The sequence below is a fragment of the Dreissena polymorpha genome, chromosome 3, assembly GCF_020536995.1.
Source record: "Dreissena polymorpha isolate Duluth1 chromosome 3, UMN_Dpol_1.0, whole genome shotgun sequence".
NCBI lineage: Eukaryota > Metazoa > Mollusca > Bivalvia > Myida > Dreissenidae > Dreissena > Dreissena polymorpha.
Window position 1 is genome coordinate 34,876,097 of NC_068357.1, and position 15,640 is coordinate 34,891,736.

At 37.3% G+C, this 15,640-nt stretch overlaps 1 protein-coding gene across 1 annotated transcript; it reads left to right on the forward strand.

The window, feature by feature from the left end:
* The first annotated feature begins 1,190 nt into the window (after nucleotides 1–1,190).
* On the forward strand, nucleotides 1,191–10,356 carry LOC127873662 (uncharacterized). The gene is made up of 4 exons (XM_052417573.1): nucleotides 1,191–1,595; nucleotides 3,263–3,364; nucleotides 5,718–5,774; nucleotides 9,919–10,356. The coding sequence occupies exons 1-4, from the start codon at nucleotides 1,233–1,235 to the stop codon at nucleotides 9,997–9,999; spliced, it is 603 nt and encodes a 200-aa protein (XP_052273533.1). The 5' UTR covers nucleotides 1,191–1,232; the 3' UTR covers nucleotides 10,000–10,356.
* Nucleotides 10,357–15,640: the final 5,284 nt, after the last annotated feature.

Genomic DNA, 15,640 nt, shown 5'->3' on the forward strand with positions numbered 1-15,640 from the left:
ATCATAAGCAAATCAATTACGGGGTATTGCGCCAGATTTCGTGGCTTATTTTGCTTTATGTGATATTATTACTCAGATATCTATATTTACAGAATAGAAAAACACAAGAAACATGAAAATAAACGAGTGCATATAGGTCAGCCGGCAATACTCGAATCTTATTTAATTGCATAATTATAGTGTTTAGCGAATTATTGTGCTCATGCTTAATAAACTGGTCTAAATGGATAAATATTTCTAATTAATTTTATCTGGTCCTTATCATGCAAATGTTGAAACCATATTAAAAATCGATGATTGACATACCACAATAATATCGCCGAATATCTTTATTTAGTATCTTTCTGATCAAAACAGACTTCAAGTGCACAAAGTTTACGAGACGGCGTTTATATAAAGATTTCTGCAACTGACCGCAAACACACCTTGATACCTTGAGGATTGGAATGCAATGCATTACAGTCACTACGTTATTGTCAGTAAGACCGGTGTAACACAATGATCGCAACCCCTTCTGCGAACTCCGGTGATGAACTGTATATAAACTCTGACTTTCACAAATGGCCGCGAATTGACCCGAAACCTCGCGGGTTGAAATGCAATGCAAGTAAGTACTAAATATGACAACATAGCCTTTAGTATAAACGCTTTTGCTCTGGTAATTCTCTGAAAATAAAAGGTGAACGCACAAACTGTATTTATGTCGAAAATTGATTGTAAAACTGTTCTATCTATTGAGCCTTTTCATTAGAGATAAAATTGTTTCATGCAGTAAAACAGTGTTACAAAGACGCGGATATGTTTCCAATGTTCTGGTGTTATACTCAAATCAGCCAATGGAATAAATGAAGTGTATTCATTCGTACCTAGCCGCGGGAAATTTTATTTGAGTATTATTGGACACTTACAAAGGTCAAGTCAGGGTAAAAAGCTGGCTTAATACAGCTTACGCCGAAAAAAATAATAACGTGAAAATGATTGCTCCGTGTGACTCGGCTATCACCACGATGCTTGTTTTAACGGCAGGGATTTGATATCGAGCCACGCTCGGAACCAATCTTTGCGCGGTGGTTGACCTAAAAGAAGTATGGTTGAAGTTAACCTTAACGTAAATAGTCTCCCCAATCCAATCGTGATACATCGGCTATCTCGGATTCCTCCGTAAGATAGGTTTATGAAATAAATCGTCTGCTGATCCAGAGTGTAGTCTCCCTTGTTGCAAGGTCGCCAAGATGGCGAAAGACAACGTCCCGGTCCCTACTGAGGGAGGAAAGGTTCCTGCACCGCCGAACCCCGACGTTCCGCGTCCCAATGAAACGCTACAGGAGTACAAAATTCGCATTTATACAGAGACACAGGTTTACAAGGGTAGCAGGTATCCACCTTTTAGTATTGAGCACAAACCGTTAGAGCGTCAGAGACTTGCAACTCCAATGACAGCGGAGGACAGGTTTCTGAGGAAGCAATGGCTGCACGATCAAGTCCTCGTGAACACGGATTCGAGATACATTGAACAGGTGTACCCCCGAAATATATTTAGGCGGATCTATCGTAAACCATGGGATTTGATAGAACAAGGTCTGCGAAATGTTGTGGTAAGTTAAATTGCTTTCTCTGAAACTAAACAGTATCCTCCAATTACCTTGTTAAGGAAACAAGTTTAAGAATTTCTGAATTAATGCAAACAATGCTCCAATAAACGAGTTGCCTCAATAGATTTCTTTAATCCCAGTTATGTCCATTCCAAAATAGTTATTTTGAGCGTGTATAACCACGCAAAGCCGATAGTTCCATACACACTAGTTCCATACACACCCTCAAATTACATCCACTTTGCACGTTGATTACCTGGTAAAGAGACGTCACATCCAAAAGCGAAAGTACTTGAGTGCAATAGGCCAACAAAACTTTGAAAATTTGATTCACTGAACATATTTATACAAACTGAAACAGTAATTAAACTTTTTTATATCTTCTATTTACAATTTAACAATAGCATATTTATAATTTTCGGTTTAATTGATCAATCTTCTTTTTAGCAACATGGACCTGTGAAAGTTCTCAAGAATTGGGAAAAACAAACGTTGGAAATTTGTCCAAATAAAATTTCGGCATATATGTTACTATTAAAAGATTTTATTAAATGAGCATCCAATAGGGAAGGGGTAAGCCCACTGAACAGGTGTATAGCATCATGTCACCTAATTTCTCGATGTGCTCGCACAGATTGTTCCAGGCAACATTTTCGGGGAATCAGGTGAAAAAGTTACAGAATTTTCTTTGAAATAAATCAGATACCATGAAAGTGTTGGGTTTACATTAGCGCAGTCATCCAGGGCCCTCAATCCATTTTAGGGGAAGCGGGTCGCTACCCATAGCAGGGGGAATTTTCGCAGCGTTTTCCCTTTTGGGGGATTTTTTACTTACCATCTAATTATTACATTTTTTCATGTTTGCACTATATTCATTGCTTATGTCATAATTTAGTATGTTTGACAAGATTAAATTAAATAGAATTGAGATATAATAATCATGAGACATCTATCTATATAAAAAAAGGTGGAAAAAAGTATACTTTTCAGGGGGGGGGGGGGAATGCGGCCGAATTTCGGCCGTGGATTTGACAGATTGAGGGCCCTGTCATATGCTTCACTTTGCATTTTATAAATGTGGAAATTTAATGAATATGATCAAACAAAATTTGAATAGGGATAAATGTGGATTATTTCAATTAAAGTAAGATTTTGAAATGCAATTATACACATTTTTACCTCATTTTGACAACTAAAATTGTTTCAATAACATTACCACGCTTTAAAATAAATACAGAATAAAAACAGAAAAAACGTAACTTGCATGCCTAAGTGGTTTTATTTTAAACTTACACTTGCATATTTTTACATGAAAATAAAATGTAAACTTCGAATGATGGATAATCATAATTTTATATCAAAATAATTTAAATGTGTCTTGTTCTGAGAAAACTGGGCTTAATGCATGTGCGTAAAGTGTCATCCCAGATTAGCCTGTGCAGTCTGCACAGGCTAATCAGGGACGACACTTTCCACATAAACTTGATATTTGGTAAGCAGGCACTTCACTGAAACTAAAAATACCATAAAAGCGGAAAGTGTCGTCCCTGATTAGCCTGTGCGAACTGCAGGATAATCTGGTATGACACTTTACACACATGCATTAAGCCCAGTTTTCTCAGAACATGGCGCAAATGATAAACTATTATTTTTAAATATTGCATTTCCAGAGTCCAAGCACAGCCCTGCGGATAAGAGTCATGGTACCTAAGTTAATGATATTTGCAGTCAGCATCGCCGCTGTATATTATCACCTAAGGTTCAATTACAAGGTAAGATTTAACCCTTTGCCTGCTGGGAAATTTGTCGTCTGCTAAAATGTTGTCTGCAAAATTTCTAAAATTAGCATTTTCTTAGATTTTTTTCAAAGAATACTATCAGAATAGCAAACAGTTTGGATCCAGATGAGACGCCACGTTCTGTGGTGTCTCATCTGCACCCAAACTGTTTGCAAAGGCCTTCAAAATTCGGTTACAGCACTGAAAGAGTAAAGCCTGGCACTGGGGATACAGAGTTTATTGCATATGAGTAGAGTGTCTCCCAGATTAGTCTGTGCAGTCCGCACAAGCTAATCAGGGACTATACTTTCCACCTGAACTTGATTTTCACCAAGAAGAGACTTTCTGTAAAGGAACAAATAAAAGCGGAAAGTTTGTTTTTTCCGAGCAAAATTTACTTTAAAGTACAAATGCAGGGCTAAAGATAACTTTTGGGGTATATTGGGTAATTCACCCCCTGTTTTTGACAACAATAGGGTTTTTGTAAATTCAATAGAGTTTTAGCAAAAATTTTCACCCCCTACTTTTGAGCTTAATTGGGTTTTTCACCCCCGGTTTTTTAACTCAATTGAGTAATTTAGGGAATGACATATATAACATAATACAAATCTACTAAGATTACTATATTATTTATAGAAATGGAATTCAAAAAGGTACCTCTACATAACAAACAATTACTGAATTTCTGATCAAAGTTATTCATTTTGCGTTGAATAAGACCAAGTTTGTGAAAATCGCTGCACAATTGATGAAGTTATGGCTGTTCAAAGCAATGCACCTTGTTTTCGGGTCATTTTGAGTTGAATACCTTGAAAATGAAAGTAGAAATTGGACGGGTGTACGGATAATTACAATACTACCCCAAAGATTAATTATCGCTGGAAAGACTGCCTTCTTTTCTTCATAGGACGGGATATAATCTATGCGGTACATTTTTGTACGGAAAATAACCAGTCTAAAACACACACCTGGTGTTCATAAGAATTGTGTTTCGTGATGCAGGGGTTTTTACGAGAATTACGTTTTTAAATTTGTATTTGCGTTTTTGTACGCTTTATTTTGAATTTAATTACGTTTTTGGTTATTTTAATTGCGTAGTAACGCAAGTACGCTTGTTATCTATAGCCCTGCAAATGTTAAGTAGCATCTTTTGTGTCAAAATGTGTTGTCCACCTGTGTATTGTTTTGATGAAAAAAAACAATGATTATGGATAGTTTATTACATTCAGTTCAACTACAAGAATATTTTTAACACATTTGAACAATATTAAGTTTAAACTTATTTATTTTAGCTCGCAAAGCCAAAGCTTCTTGTAACTTTTTGAGTCTGGGTAGAGCTAGTACTTGATGGCTTTGAGGGAAATCTAAAGAACACTCCCATATTGGGGATCAAACCTCTTACCTCTTACCAGTTGCTTGTATTAAAGACACCATAGCACTGGGCCATGGTGACACAAATTATTGTCTATGTAGGTGTTTCTGAGTGCACTCTGTTATAGCAGGTACGTGCATGATATTTCTGATTATTATAACATTTACATCTGATTATCATACAAGGGCAGATGATTAATAAATGGTTCAAGGTACAGATGAACCAATATTGTCAAAATATACTGTGATGTATTTGAGTATTCAGAGGAAGTTGACAGTGCGCCCCTGTGTATAACGTAGTGGAAGTTGACAGTGCGCCCCTGTGTATAACATAGTGGAAGTTGACAGTGCGCCCCTGTGTATAACATAGTGGAAGTTGACAGTGCGCCCCTGTGTATAACATAGTGGAAGTTGACAGTGCGCCCCTGTGTATAACATAGTGGAAGTTGACAGTGCGCCCCTGTGTATAACGTAGTGGAAGTTGACAGTGCGCCCCTGTGTATAACGTAGTGGAAGTTGACAGTGCGCCCCTGTGTATAACGTAGTGGAAGTTGACAATGCGCCCCTGTGTATAACGTAGTGGAAGTTGACAGTGCGCCCCTGTGTATAACGTAGTGGAAGTTGACAGTGCGCCCCTGTGTATAACGTAGCTTTAATTTATATTGTACAAATAGAGCATTCGAGCTCCAGCTAAGTTGCCAGAGTACTGTTAAATCAATTTTGTTTGTGGGACATTAATTTGCATTGATTGTGTGTTTTCCAATCCACAAATTTAAAATTAACACATGGAAAAATCACAAAGAATTTCCTAATTTCTATTTTTCTAAATCAGAAATAAGGAATGAATGTGTCAGTTGTGTCCACAAAATCCATTTTTTCGGAGGACAGGGAAATTTAATGTCAACTGAAATTTAATGTCAACTGATATAAATGAATTTACAGTACATGTATATAGAATCTGTTGTAAATATTTCAGACCTGGGAGTCCTTCCATGGAGCTGATGTGTACATTTCCAGACCACCCAAATACCCTGTGAGTACACTGTATCCCACATTTATAGACATGAAAATGAGCCATGCTTTTGCACAATGGGGCTTCATGCATGTGCGTTTACGTCGTCCCACATTAGCGTAGCCTGTGCAGTCAGCTAAGGCTTCCTGGGATGACTCTTTCTGCTTAGACTGGATTTTTAGCTCGGCTGTTTTCGGAGAAAACCCAAGGTATTGTCATAGCCAGCTCGTCGTCCGGCCGTCCGCCGTGATAAAACCTTTACATTGGCTCTAAAATCAAAGTGCTTCCACCTACAACTTTGAAACTTTATATGTAGATGCACCTTGATGAGTTCAACACGCCACACCCATTTTTGGGTCAATAGATCAAAGGTCAAGGTCACTGTGACCTCTTAAAAAAAAAAATTCTGACAAGCTTTCATTTATTCAAAACTGCATCTGCAGCCGAGGGTTGGCCCACGTTATGCAGTGCTCTTGTTGTTTAGAAGATACTTTTTATAAATGCAAAATTCCATATAAGTTGCGAGTGTCGTCCCTGATAAGCCTGTGCAGACTGCACAGGCTAGTCTGTTACAAAACTGCATTAAGCCCCATTTTCCCAGAGAGCTTCTCATATACAGAGCTCACAACCTCTCCATTGTCTCACTGATTTTGAGGCCAAAATATAATGTAAATAAGGAAAATATGAAATAAAAGTCTCATGAATGCCAAAAAAAAACCTAAGAGATAATTCTGAGAACCATTCCCCCATTGAAATAGTTTTGGTATATTTTTAGCTCACCTGATTGCTCAGGTGAGCTTTTGTGACCGGTCTTTGTCCGTCGTATGTCCGTCTGTCTGTTCGTCCGTCCGTCCGTTAACATTTGCTCGTAAACACTCTAGAGGCCACATTTCTTGTCTCATCATCATGAAACTTGGTCAGAAGCTTTGTCCCAATGAAATCTCGGCCGAGTTAGAAACTGGGTTATGCCAGGTCAAAAACTAGGTCACTAGGTCAAAAAAAAGAAAAACCTTGTAAACACTGTAGATGTCACATTTGATGCCCAATCTTTATGTATCTTTGTCAAAATGTTTGTCTTAATGATATCTTGGTTGAGTTCAAAAGTGGTTCCGATCCGTTGAAAAACATGGCCGCCAGTGGGCAGGGCAGTTTTCCTAATTTGGCTATAGAGAAACCTTGTAAACACTCTAGAAGTCACAATTTTTGGCCAATCACCATGAAAAATGGTCAAAACATTGGTTTTATTGATATCTCGGAAGAGTTTGAAAATGGTTGGGATCGGTGAAAAAACATGGCCGCCAGTGGGCGGGGCATTTTTCTCTACATGTATATAGTGGAAACATGTGAACACAGTAGAAGTCACTTTTTTGGCCCAATTTTCATGAAATTTGCTCAGAACATTTGTTTCCTTGATACGAGAGTTGAGTTCAAAAATGGTTCCGGTCAGTTGAATAACATGGCTGCTTGGAGTGGGGCAGTTTTTGGTAACCCCCCTCCTCCCCCCTTTCGAAGAAGAGGGGGTATATTATTTTGCTCATGTCGGTCCGTCCATCTGGGTTTCCGGATGATAACTCAAGAGCGCTTATGCCAAGGATCATGAAACTTCATAGGTACATTGATCATGACTCGCAGATGACTCCTATTGATTTTCAGGTCACTAGGTCAAAGGTCAAGGACACGATGACCCGAAATAGTAAAATGGTTTCTGGATGATAACTCAAGAACGCTTATGCCTAGGATCATGAAACTTCATAGATACATTGATCATGACTCGCAGATGACCCCTATTGATTTTCAGGTCACTAGGTCAAAGGTCAAGGTCACGGTGACCCAAAGCAGTAAAATGGTTTCCGGATGATAACTCAAGAAAGCTTATGCCTAGGATCATGAAACTTCATAGATACATTGATCATGACTTGCAGATAACCCCTTTTGATTTTCAGGTCACAATGACCCGAAATAGTAAAATGGTTTCCGGATGATAGCTTAAGAACGCTAAGGCCTAGGATCATGAAACTTCATAGATACATTGATCATGACTCGTAGATGACCCCTATTGATTTTCAGGTCACTAGGTCAAAGGTCAAGGTCACGATGACCCGAAATAGTAAAATGGTTTCCAGATGATAACTCAAGAAAGCTTATGCCTAGGATCATGAAACTTCATAGGTACATTGATCATGACTCGAAGATGACCCCTATTGATTTTTAGGTCTCTAGGTCAAAGGTCAAGGTCATGGTGACCTGAAAAAGTAAAATGGTTTCTGGATGATAACTCAAGAAAGCTTATGCCTAGGATCATGAAACTTCATAGGTACAATGAGCATGACTTGCAGATGACCCCTATATATTTTCAGGTCACTAGGTAAAAGGTCAAGGTCACGTTGACCTGAAATAGTAAAATGGTTTCTGGATGATAGCTCAAGAACGCTTATGCCTAGGTTCATGAAACTTCATAGGTATATTGATCATGACTCGCAGATGACCCCTATTGATTATCAGGTCACTAGGTCAAAGGTCAAGGTCACAGTGCCAAAAAACGTATTCACACAATGGCTGTCAAGGTCACGGTGAGTCAACTTAGAAAAATGGTTTCCGGATGAAAACTCAAGAATGCTTACACCTAGGATCATGAAACTTAATAGGTACATTGATCATGACTCGCAGATGAAATAATGTTTCATCACTATACACAATGTACAATATTACTGTTTGGTATGGTATGTACACTTCAACACCGTTATTTCGAACACCGATAATCCGAAGTCACCGTTATTTCGAAGTATTTTTCGGGTCCCGATATTGGTTCTTCTTTGTTTAATGTAAAATTTCATTGTTAATCCGAACTTCGTTAAACCGAAGAAATCGTTAATTCGAAGTGTTTCAGTCGGTCCCAACACTATAATTCGCACCTTATTAACAATCTTTAATCCAAAGTCAAAACTGCAAAATACTGAGCGTAATTTCACACCTTTGTCGTGGCTCGTCAAAATTGATAATTACACCTTTGTCGTCTGCGCGAACGCTTGTGTTCAGAGAGACATCGCGTATTAGTTAAAAAATAATTAATTAATTTCCGAAAATGTATTAATATGTATGTATGTCTGATAATTTGTGCTATTCATTATATTTTATATGTTCTGTAATAAGACAAAAATAAAAACAAGAAAAATAATCGTTTTATTCCTCCGTTTGTTTCAAGTGGAAATCTATTGCTATCTGACTTGTTTACGCTTCTCAGTAAGCGTGTAATCGAACCATGTGAATTCCACAACGTTTCATTTTTTACAGAATCAAAGAAGTCTCCTGTCAAATGTTTATTTCGAATTATCATTAATCCGAAGTTTTTTTAACGGTCCCGACGACTTCGAAATAACGGTGTTGAAGTGTAATACAAAATGAAATGCTAGCTTATATATGTCTCAAAAAAGTTCTTGGTGACCTGTTTTGTAGAAAATTAATGAATTGTAAATTGTGTACTTTGTAAGTGACTGCATTGTGCTGTTCCTACAAATGTTCTAATATTTAATTATCCATTTGGCATATATTTCAAGAGGTATGCTCCTTATTTACCCCCCGCTGAAGAAGGAGGGATATGGTTTTGGCTCCTTCCTTCATTCCCTCCATCAATCTGTCAGTCTGTCACAAACATTTCAGGGCTATATCTCAAAACTATACAAGATCTCAACATGAAAATAATTGGGTGTATATATATTTATCAATGAGGAAAAAAAGGCACATGAACCAAACTCTACATGTTCTTTAATTAGAGTTATTGCACTGATTTTTTTTTGATGATATGCGTCTGTGACAAAATTTGAACTGGTATATCTCAGAAGCAAGACTGCACATGCTAATTTGGGACAAAACTTTATGCAAATGCATTAAGCCCTGTTTTCCGATTCAGGGCTTATTGTATTGATATTCTAACTTTAACTCTTTCAGTGCAGGAACCGAATTTTGAAGGCCTTTGCAAACAATTTGGATCCAGATGAGACGCCAAACTGTTTGCTATTCTGATAGTATTCTTTGAAAAAAAATCGAAGAAAATGCTTAATTTAGAAACTCAACAGACGACATTTTAGCAGACGACAAACTTCCCAGCATGCAAAGGGTTAATATGCAGACAAATCTCATAACCATGTGTATGCTGGTTTATTTTCAGGGGCAAGATGCCTCCACGTTCCCTTCCCAGCCCATTTTTGGAGACTGCAATTTCAGCAGGAGAAAATCACTGCGTGATTAAATTATTAACATTTATAATTCATAGAAGAAGACAAAAGAAAAATAGAAAAGACCTTTGTCGTGAATCATAATGTTATATGAAAAAGCAGATTGATCATAATTTTCTCTGAACTATCTACACAATTCTGAAATGGAAACTTTATTTTGCACAAAAATTACAAAAATAACTTGTTGAGCAGTCTAGATGAGCAAGTATTAAATACTGGTGCCAGCTCTGTAGAATTGGGTGAAATTCTAAAAAAAATAATTGAAGTGAATTGGCAGTGTTTGGTTCTGCAGTTGGCATATGAACATTATTGGCGGTTGCATATGCTCTGTTAAACTGCAATTTCGAAGATGATTAAATATGAAAATTGTAGATCTTGTCTCTGTCATTTGAAATAATATTATTATTTCCACTCTAGAAGCCACATTAATGTCTCAGTTTTGATGAGACATGGTTTTTCATGGAAATATCAAGACAGTGTAAAAAAGCAATCAATTGGGCTCAAAAACTAGGTCACCAGGTCAAGTCTGTGACAATCGAGCTCTGGTGAGCTGTTAAAAAACTTCATCCCTGCTCATGGGAGGTTCAGAGAGGGTTTGAAATTGACAAAGGGCTGGTGCAAGGCATCCAAGAACTGTATGGAACTGCCAGCAGTGCAGTACATCTCAATGGACAGATGGGTGATTTCTAAAGGACATGTGTATTAGTCCATCAGGGATGTCTGCTCTCTCATGTTTAACCTTTTTCTTAAGACGATGATGTAGGAGTCTCTCCAAGACTGCCACACAGAGCTCCAGATAAGGGTCGTATTTTCGTAATTACGAATTATTTTCAAGTCCGTTACGTATTTATTTTAAAATCTTGTCGTACCATTAAGAATTACAAAATCAAGTTACGAATATTATTTTTACATCGGTTCGTTTCGTTTTTTATTGAGTTCTTTTCGCGTATTTAAGATCTTTGCGGTGCTTATATAGAATGGTTATCAGGTTTGTTTAACAAAGCGCATTTTTTCCAATAAAAGCGGCGTATACAGTCTATCTGTAAAAAAAACAATGGCGGCGCCCAGAGAGCGTCCTTAAAAAAACTGCAAAGCGTCCAAAAACACGCTTTTAACAAATTGTACGCAAAGTGAGCAGAAGTTAAATGTTTAGAAAGACATTATAGAAAAGATCTTATACGATGTTGTATGTTCAGTTGCCGACACAGTCGGAAAAGCTAAACAAAAACGCGACACGATGGGTCCAAACTTAAACACAAAAAACATTAAACGAGTGGAAGGGACAAGTCCCGTGGCTAATCGTTGAAAAGATTGAAGGGGAGACTCGTTTTAAATGTGAAATATGTAAAAATTCATCTAAGGCATGCAATCTAAGCACAGTTTGGGCATATGAAGGTATTGGAAAAATAAAATTGTATAATACTGAAAAGACACTGCTGAACTCGTATAAATAAAGTGGCTAGTATGTTTATTTTGATTTTTTTGCATGAAAACAACCATTATTATTTAATTTTGGTCATTTAGAAAAAAATAAGAATTATTTTCCAAAACTTATTAGTAACGTTAAGAATAAAATTTCAGAGTTAAGAATTCTTTTTGAAAATCTGGTAGTAATTTAAGAATTTCACAAAACCTTATCTGGAGCTCTGCCACATCTCAATATCCATCGGTGACAGACCCATCTCTAACTTGAGATTCGCTAATTATATTGACCTCATAGGTGGCTCCAGCAGTGAACTCTAAAACCTCACCTACAGACTTTATGAAACAGCAGAAGCATACAGAATGAACAGCACCAGTGCAGACATCACCATGAATGGCGAAAAGCTGAAAGAGGTGATCAGCCTTGATTTCTTGGGAACATCCCTGTTAATGGGTTGCCCCTCCACCACTGAAGACCAACAATTGACACTGTGACCACAGCCATTGCCCCACTGAGCTGGTTGTGGACGAGCACCTTGATCACATTCCCGACCAAGTACAGGCTCTACAAGTCCCTCCACATCTCTATCCTACTATACGATTGGATCATTGCAAAGCCAGTTTGCTCACGCTGACAAAGAACTCGGGATGCAGGCCTTTGAACACAATTGTCTCCAAAGATAGCTTTGCATGGAGCACAAGACTAACAAGTGTCTGCCGGAACATGACAGGATCACTTGCTTGCTCACAAGAACCGTGAAGAAGCAAAAGCTGGCTTGGTTCTCTGGCGGCGTCCCTCAGTTTGCTCCTAACTGCTTTATAGGGTATGATGATAATGACAATGATGCAGACAATGATGATGATGATGATGATGATGATGATGATGATGATGATGATTTTTGAATGAAAATAATGGGTCTACTTTGAAAATGAACGAATTTGTAAACGTTAAAGTGAAAAAATGGAGCAGTCAGTTAATCCTTTAAGGTGTTATACGATTTCTTTAATCCAGGAAAAGAAGTCCTATTTACGTCACATATAACCCCTGCATGGAAAACACAAAACGTGAAGCATTATGGCCTACATATATGTGCATATACATAAGGTATCAAATATGTATACAGCTAGAAAATAGCCACTCATGAGAAGCTAATAAATTAGTTCATATGTCTCTGAACCAAATATGAAGAATTTTGTATGTGAACAAAATGTTATAGATTGTGTAACCCCCACCACCGTGTACAGTTGAAAGAGAACCGTAATGATTTGCGATTGCTCACAAAAGCTTCTGTTTGTTATTGCTAACAAAGAGAAAAAACTACTGACAAAGCTTTGCAATATGCGCCGAGTACTTGGAAATAATTTTTCTTTAAAACTTATACCAAAATCTCCAGTAGGAGTTGCGCACATAAATCTCGATATGAGCCGCACAGGCTATTCAGGGACGACACTTCCCGCTTGTTTGATATTATTCGTTTCAAGAAAGTCTCTTCTTAGCAAAAAATAAGTTTTGCGTACAGTGTCGTCCCTGATTAGCCCGTGCGGACTGCAAAGGTTTATCTTCGACGACACTGTACGCATAATAACCCTCTTTTTCACAGAGCACGGCTAATATATAATTTTAACCCATTTATGCCAAGTGGACTCTCCCATCCTTCTAAATTGGATCAATTTATTCCCAAAATAAGGGATTTCTAATATATTTATTTATAGATAAAGAATATTTCGTACAGAAATTCCTTTAAGCAAACAGCGCAGACCCTGATGCGGCGTCTCATCTGGGTCTATGCTGTTTGCCAAGGCCTTTTTAATAGACACTAGGCATAAATGGGTTAAACCACAGAAATAACTTTTTTAAATACAGCAATCGCGAACCGTGACAACCCGTGCTGAAGCACCGGGAGATAATTGCTTTGTTAAAGGTTTATGTAAATATAGGAGTTTCGCACTGAATAGTGTGACACCTCAGCACGAACGGACGGAATGACGCTTACCATTTCTACCGGTACAAGCCTTTCGGTTGGGGGGGGGGGGGGGGGGGGGGGGTAAAAATGGTTAAAACTAGTGGAAGTGATGCTTGAATGGGAAAAAACAGCCTCACTTGATACATCTTATGGTAATTCATAATTAAGAAAGATCACATCGCTGTCGCATGGTCACAACAGCAGTCAAAACTTTTTGGGACTTACTAGTATTTATGATGGTACATTCGAAGCAATCTCCAGAGATATGACATCCTACTGTTTGACTTTTGTACTACCGTTTGTCAACTTTATTTTGCTTATGGTCCATGGTGCTTGATAACTTTTAATTAAATGTAACCAACACGTCACATTATATATTTCCCGTAAAATCACATGAAGTATAATTATGCCGAAAATTATAAATGATCGTTAGTTCGGCGAAAATTCTGTTAAGCCATATTCATTTTGGGGCGGAGTATTACAGGCATTGCGTGTAAAAAAAAGTGTTTTCATGATCTTTTTTTCGGCGATAAATTATGTTTATTTTGGTGAGCTAACCACAGACAAATTTTGAGTATTAAGTAACAGTCACCGTCTTTTATATAAGAGAACATGTTCGGTTAAATTGAAATTTTTATTCGAAACTTAAAGTCGGCATAACTAACATTGAAAAATGATTGCAGTTTGAGTTTCGTGTGTTTTGTGCGTGTCTGCGAAATACCCCTCTATACCTGAGCTCTCGCGTGCGTTATCATCCCGACTCAAATGTTGCACAGGTAAATACACGCCGTCACTTACAGCATAAACAAGAAATAACATAAAAGCGCTATACTACATCCCAGATGAGCGTGTGTGTGTTGACCAATTAAGACGCTGCGCTCTTTTATTAAGCCTCGATGTCCCATGCTACACCTGAATAATTATCTTTCATTACATTCCGTCCACTTAACACAAGAAAGTTTCTTTGACGGCTCATTCCAAAAAGAGAAAGCAACCCAATGAATGATGTTACGGAGTGCGCTTTATAAGAAAGTGCCAATCATCTCTCGATTTGTGGGGTCCACACATTATGTAACCTCTGGCTAGGAAAAGGTCTCATAAACTTTGAAATACACACTCTCGATTTATGTTTGAAAGTATATTGTCGATGTATCGGAAATTCTCCTTGTGAACGGTTTTGCAAATGTATTAAGACTGAATTTCATTTGTGCGCGCAGTTTGATTTGAACATGTACATTCTACAAAGACAAATGGCTACCAAAAACAGACACACAGGTCTAATAGAACAAGATTACTTGAATTGAGCTTAAGAGAAATGATTTCTGTTTGCACTAACTTTTGTTACTTGGGCAGTGACGATCCAGTCTTTTACATTTAGGTGACATGCCAGTATGAAACCATGTTATTATTATTGTCCACGGAATATAAAAAGAATCATTCAATTAAAGCATTCAAATAGTATTACAGTACTCTCTATGCGTTTGAAGAGATATTAAACCTTTTTTTTAATTCCACCAAACGAATAAGCGCAATCCACACGTTGATTTTATCATGGGAATGTCCAAAGATCTATTAAAGGGGCCTTTTCACAGATTTTGTCATTTTTTAACTTATTCATTAAATGCTTTATATCGATAAATGTAAACATTGGATCGTAAAAGCTCCAGTAAAAAATCAAGAATAAAATTAAAAAAAGGAAAAGAACATTGCCCGGACTAGGTTTCGAACCAGTGACCCCTGGAGTCCTGCCAGAGTCCTGAAGTAAAAACGCTTTAGCCTACTGAGCTATTCCGCCGAATACATATACTTGAAGTATTTTATACCTTATATAAGCAATCTTCGTAGTTTCACAAAATTTAACGACAAAAACAGAACTCTCCAAATTATTCAATCGTTTCGCGTTGCAACGCTTTATAATTTTTAGGTTTTAAAATCGTCAAAAGATGCATATAATGGCTATATTAGACCATGGTAAATGTTCAGTATTACTGTTTCCTCACAAATATCATAACTAAAACGAAAATTTGCGAATCTGAAACAACTTTTTTCAATTTTGTCAATTTACCAAAGCGTGAAAAGATCCCTTTAATATACATTTGTACCTTATTTTTATCATGGGAATGTCCAAAGATCTATTAATATACATTTGTACCTTATTTTTAATAGATCTTTGGAATGTCTCATGTCCAGTTCCATTTTTTCATGCAACTTTATGATTCAAAATACATCGCTTATAAAACAGCAGTATTTATTTTTTCGCTGTCACATT

Bases quoted from the DNA above. Each gene is read 5' to 3' on its own strand.
- LOC127873662 (XM_052417573.1), top strand. From the start codon at position 1,233: ATGGCGAAAGACAACGTCCCGGTCCCTACTGAGGGAGGAAAGGTTCCT. The intron at 3,365-5,717 runs GTAAGATTTAAC...TAAATATTTCAG, and splicing joins ACCTAAGGTTCAATTACAAG to ACCTGGGAGTCCTTCCATGG. The intron at 5,775-9,918 runs GTGAGTACACTG...GTTTATTTTCAG, and splicing joins CCAGACCACCCAAATACCCT to GGGCAAGATGCCTCCACGTT.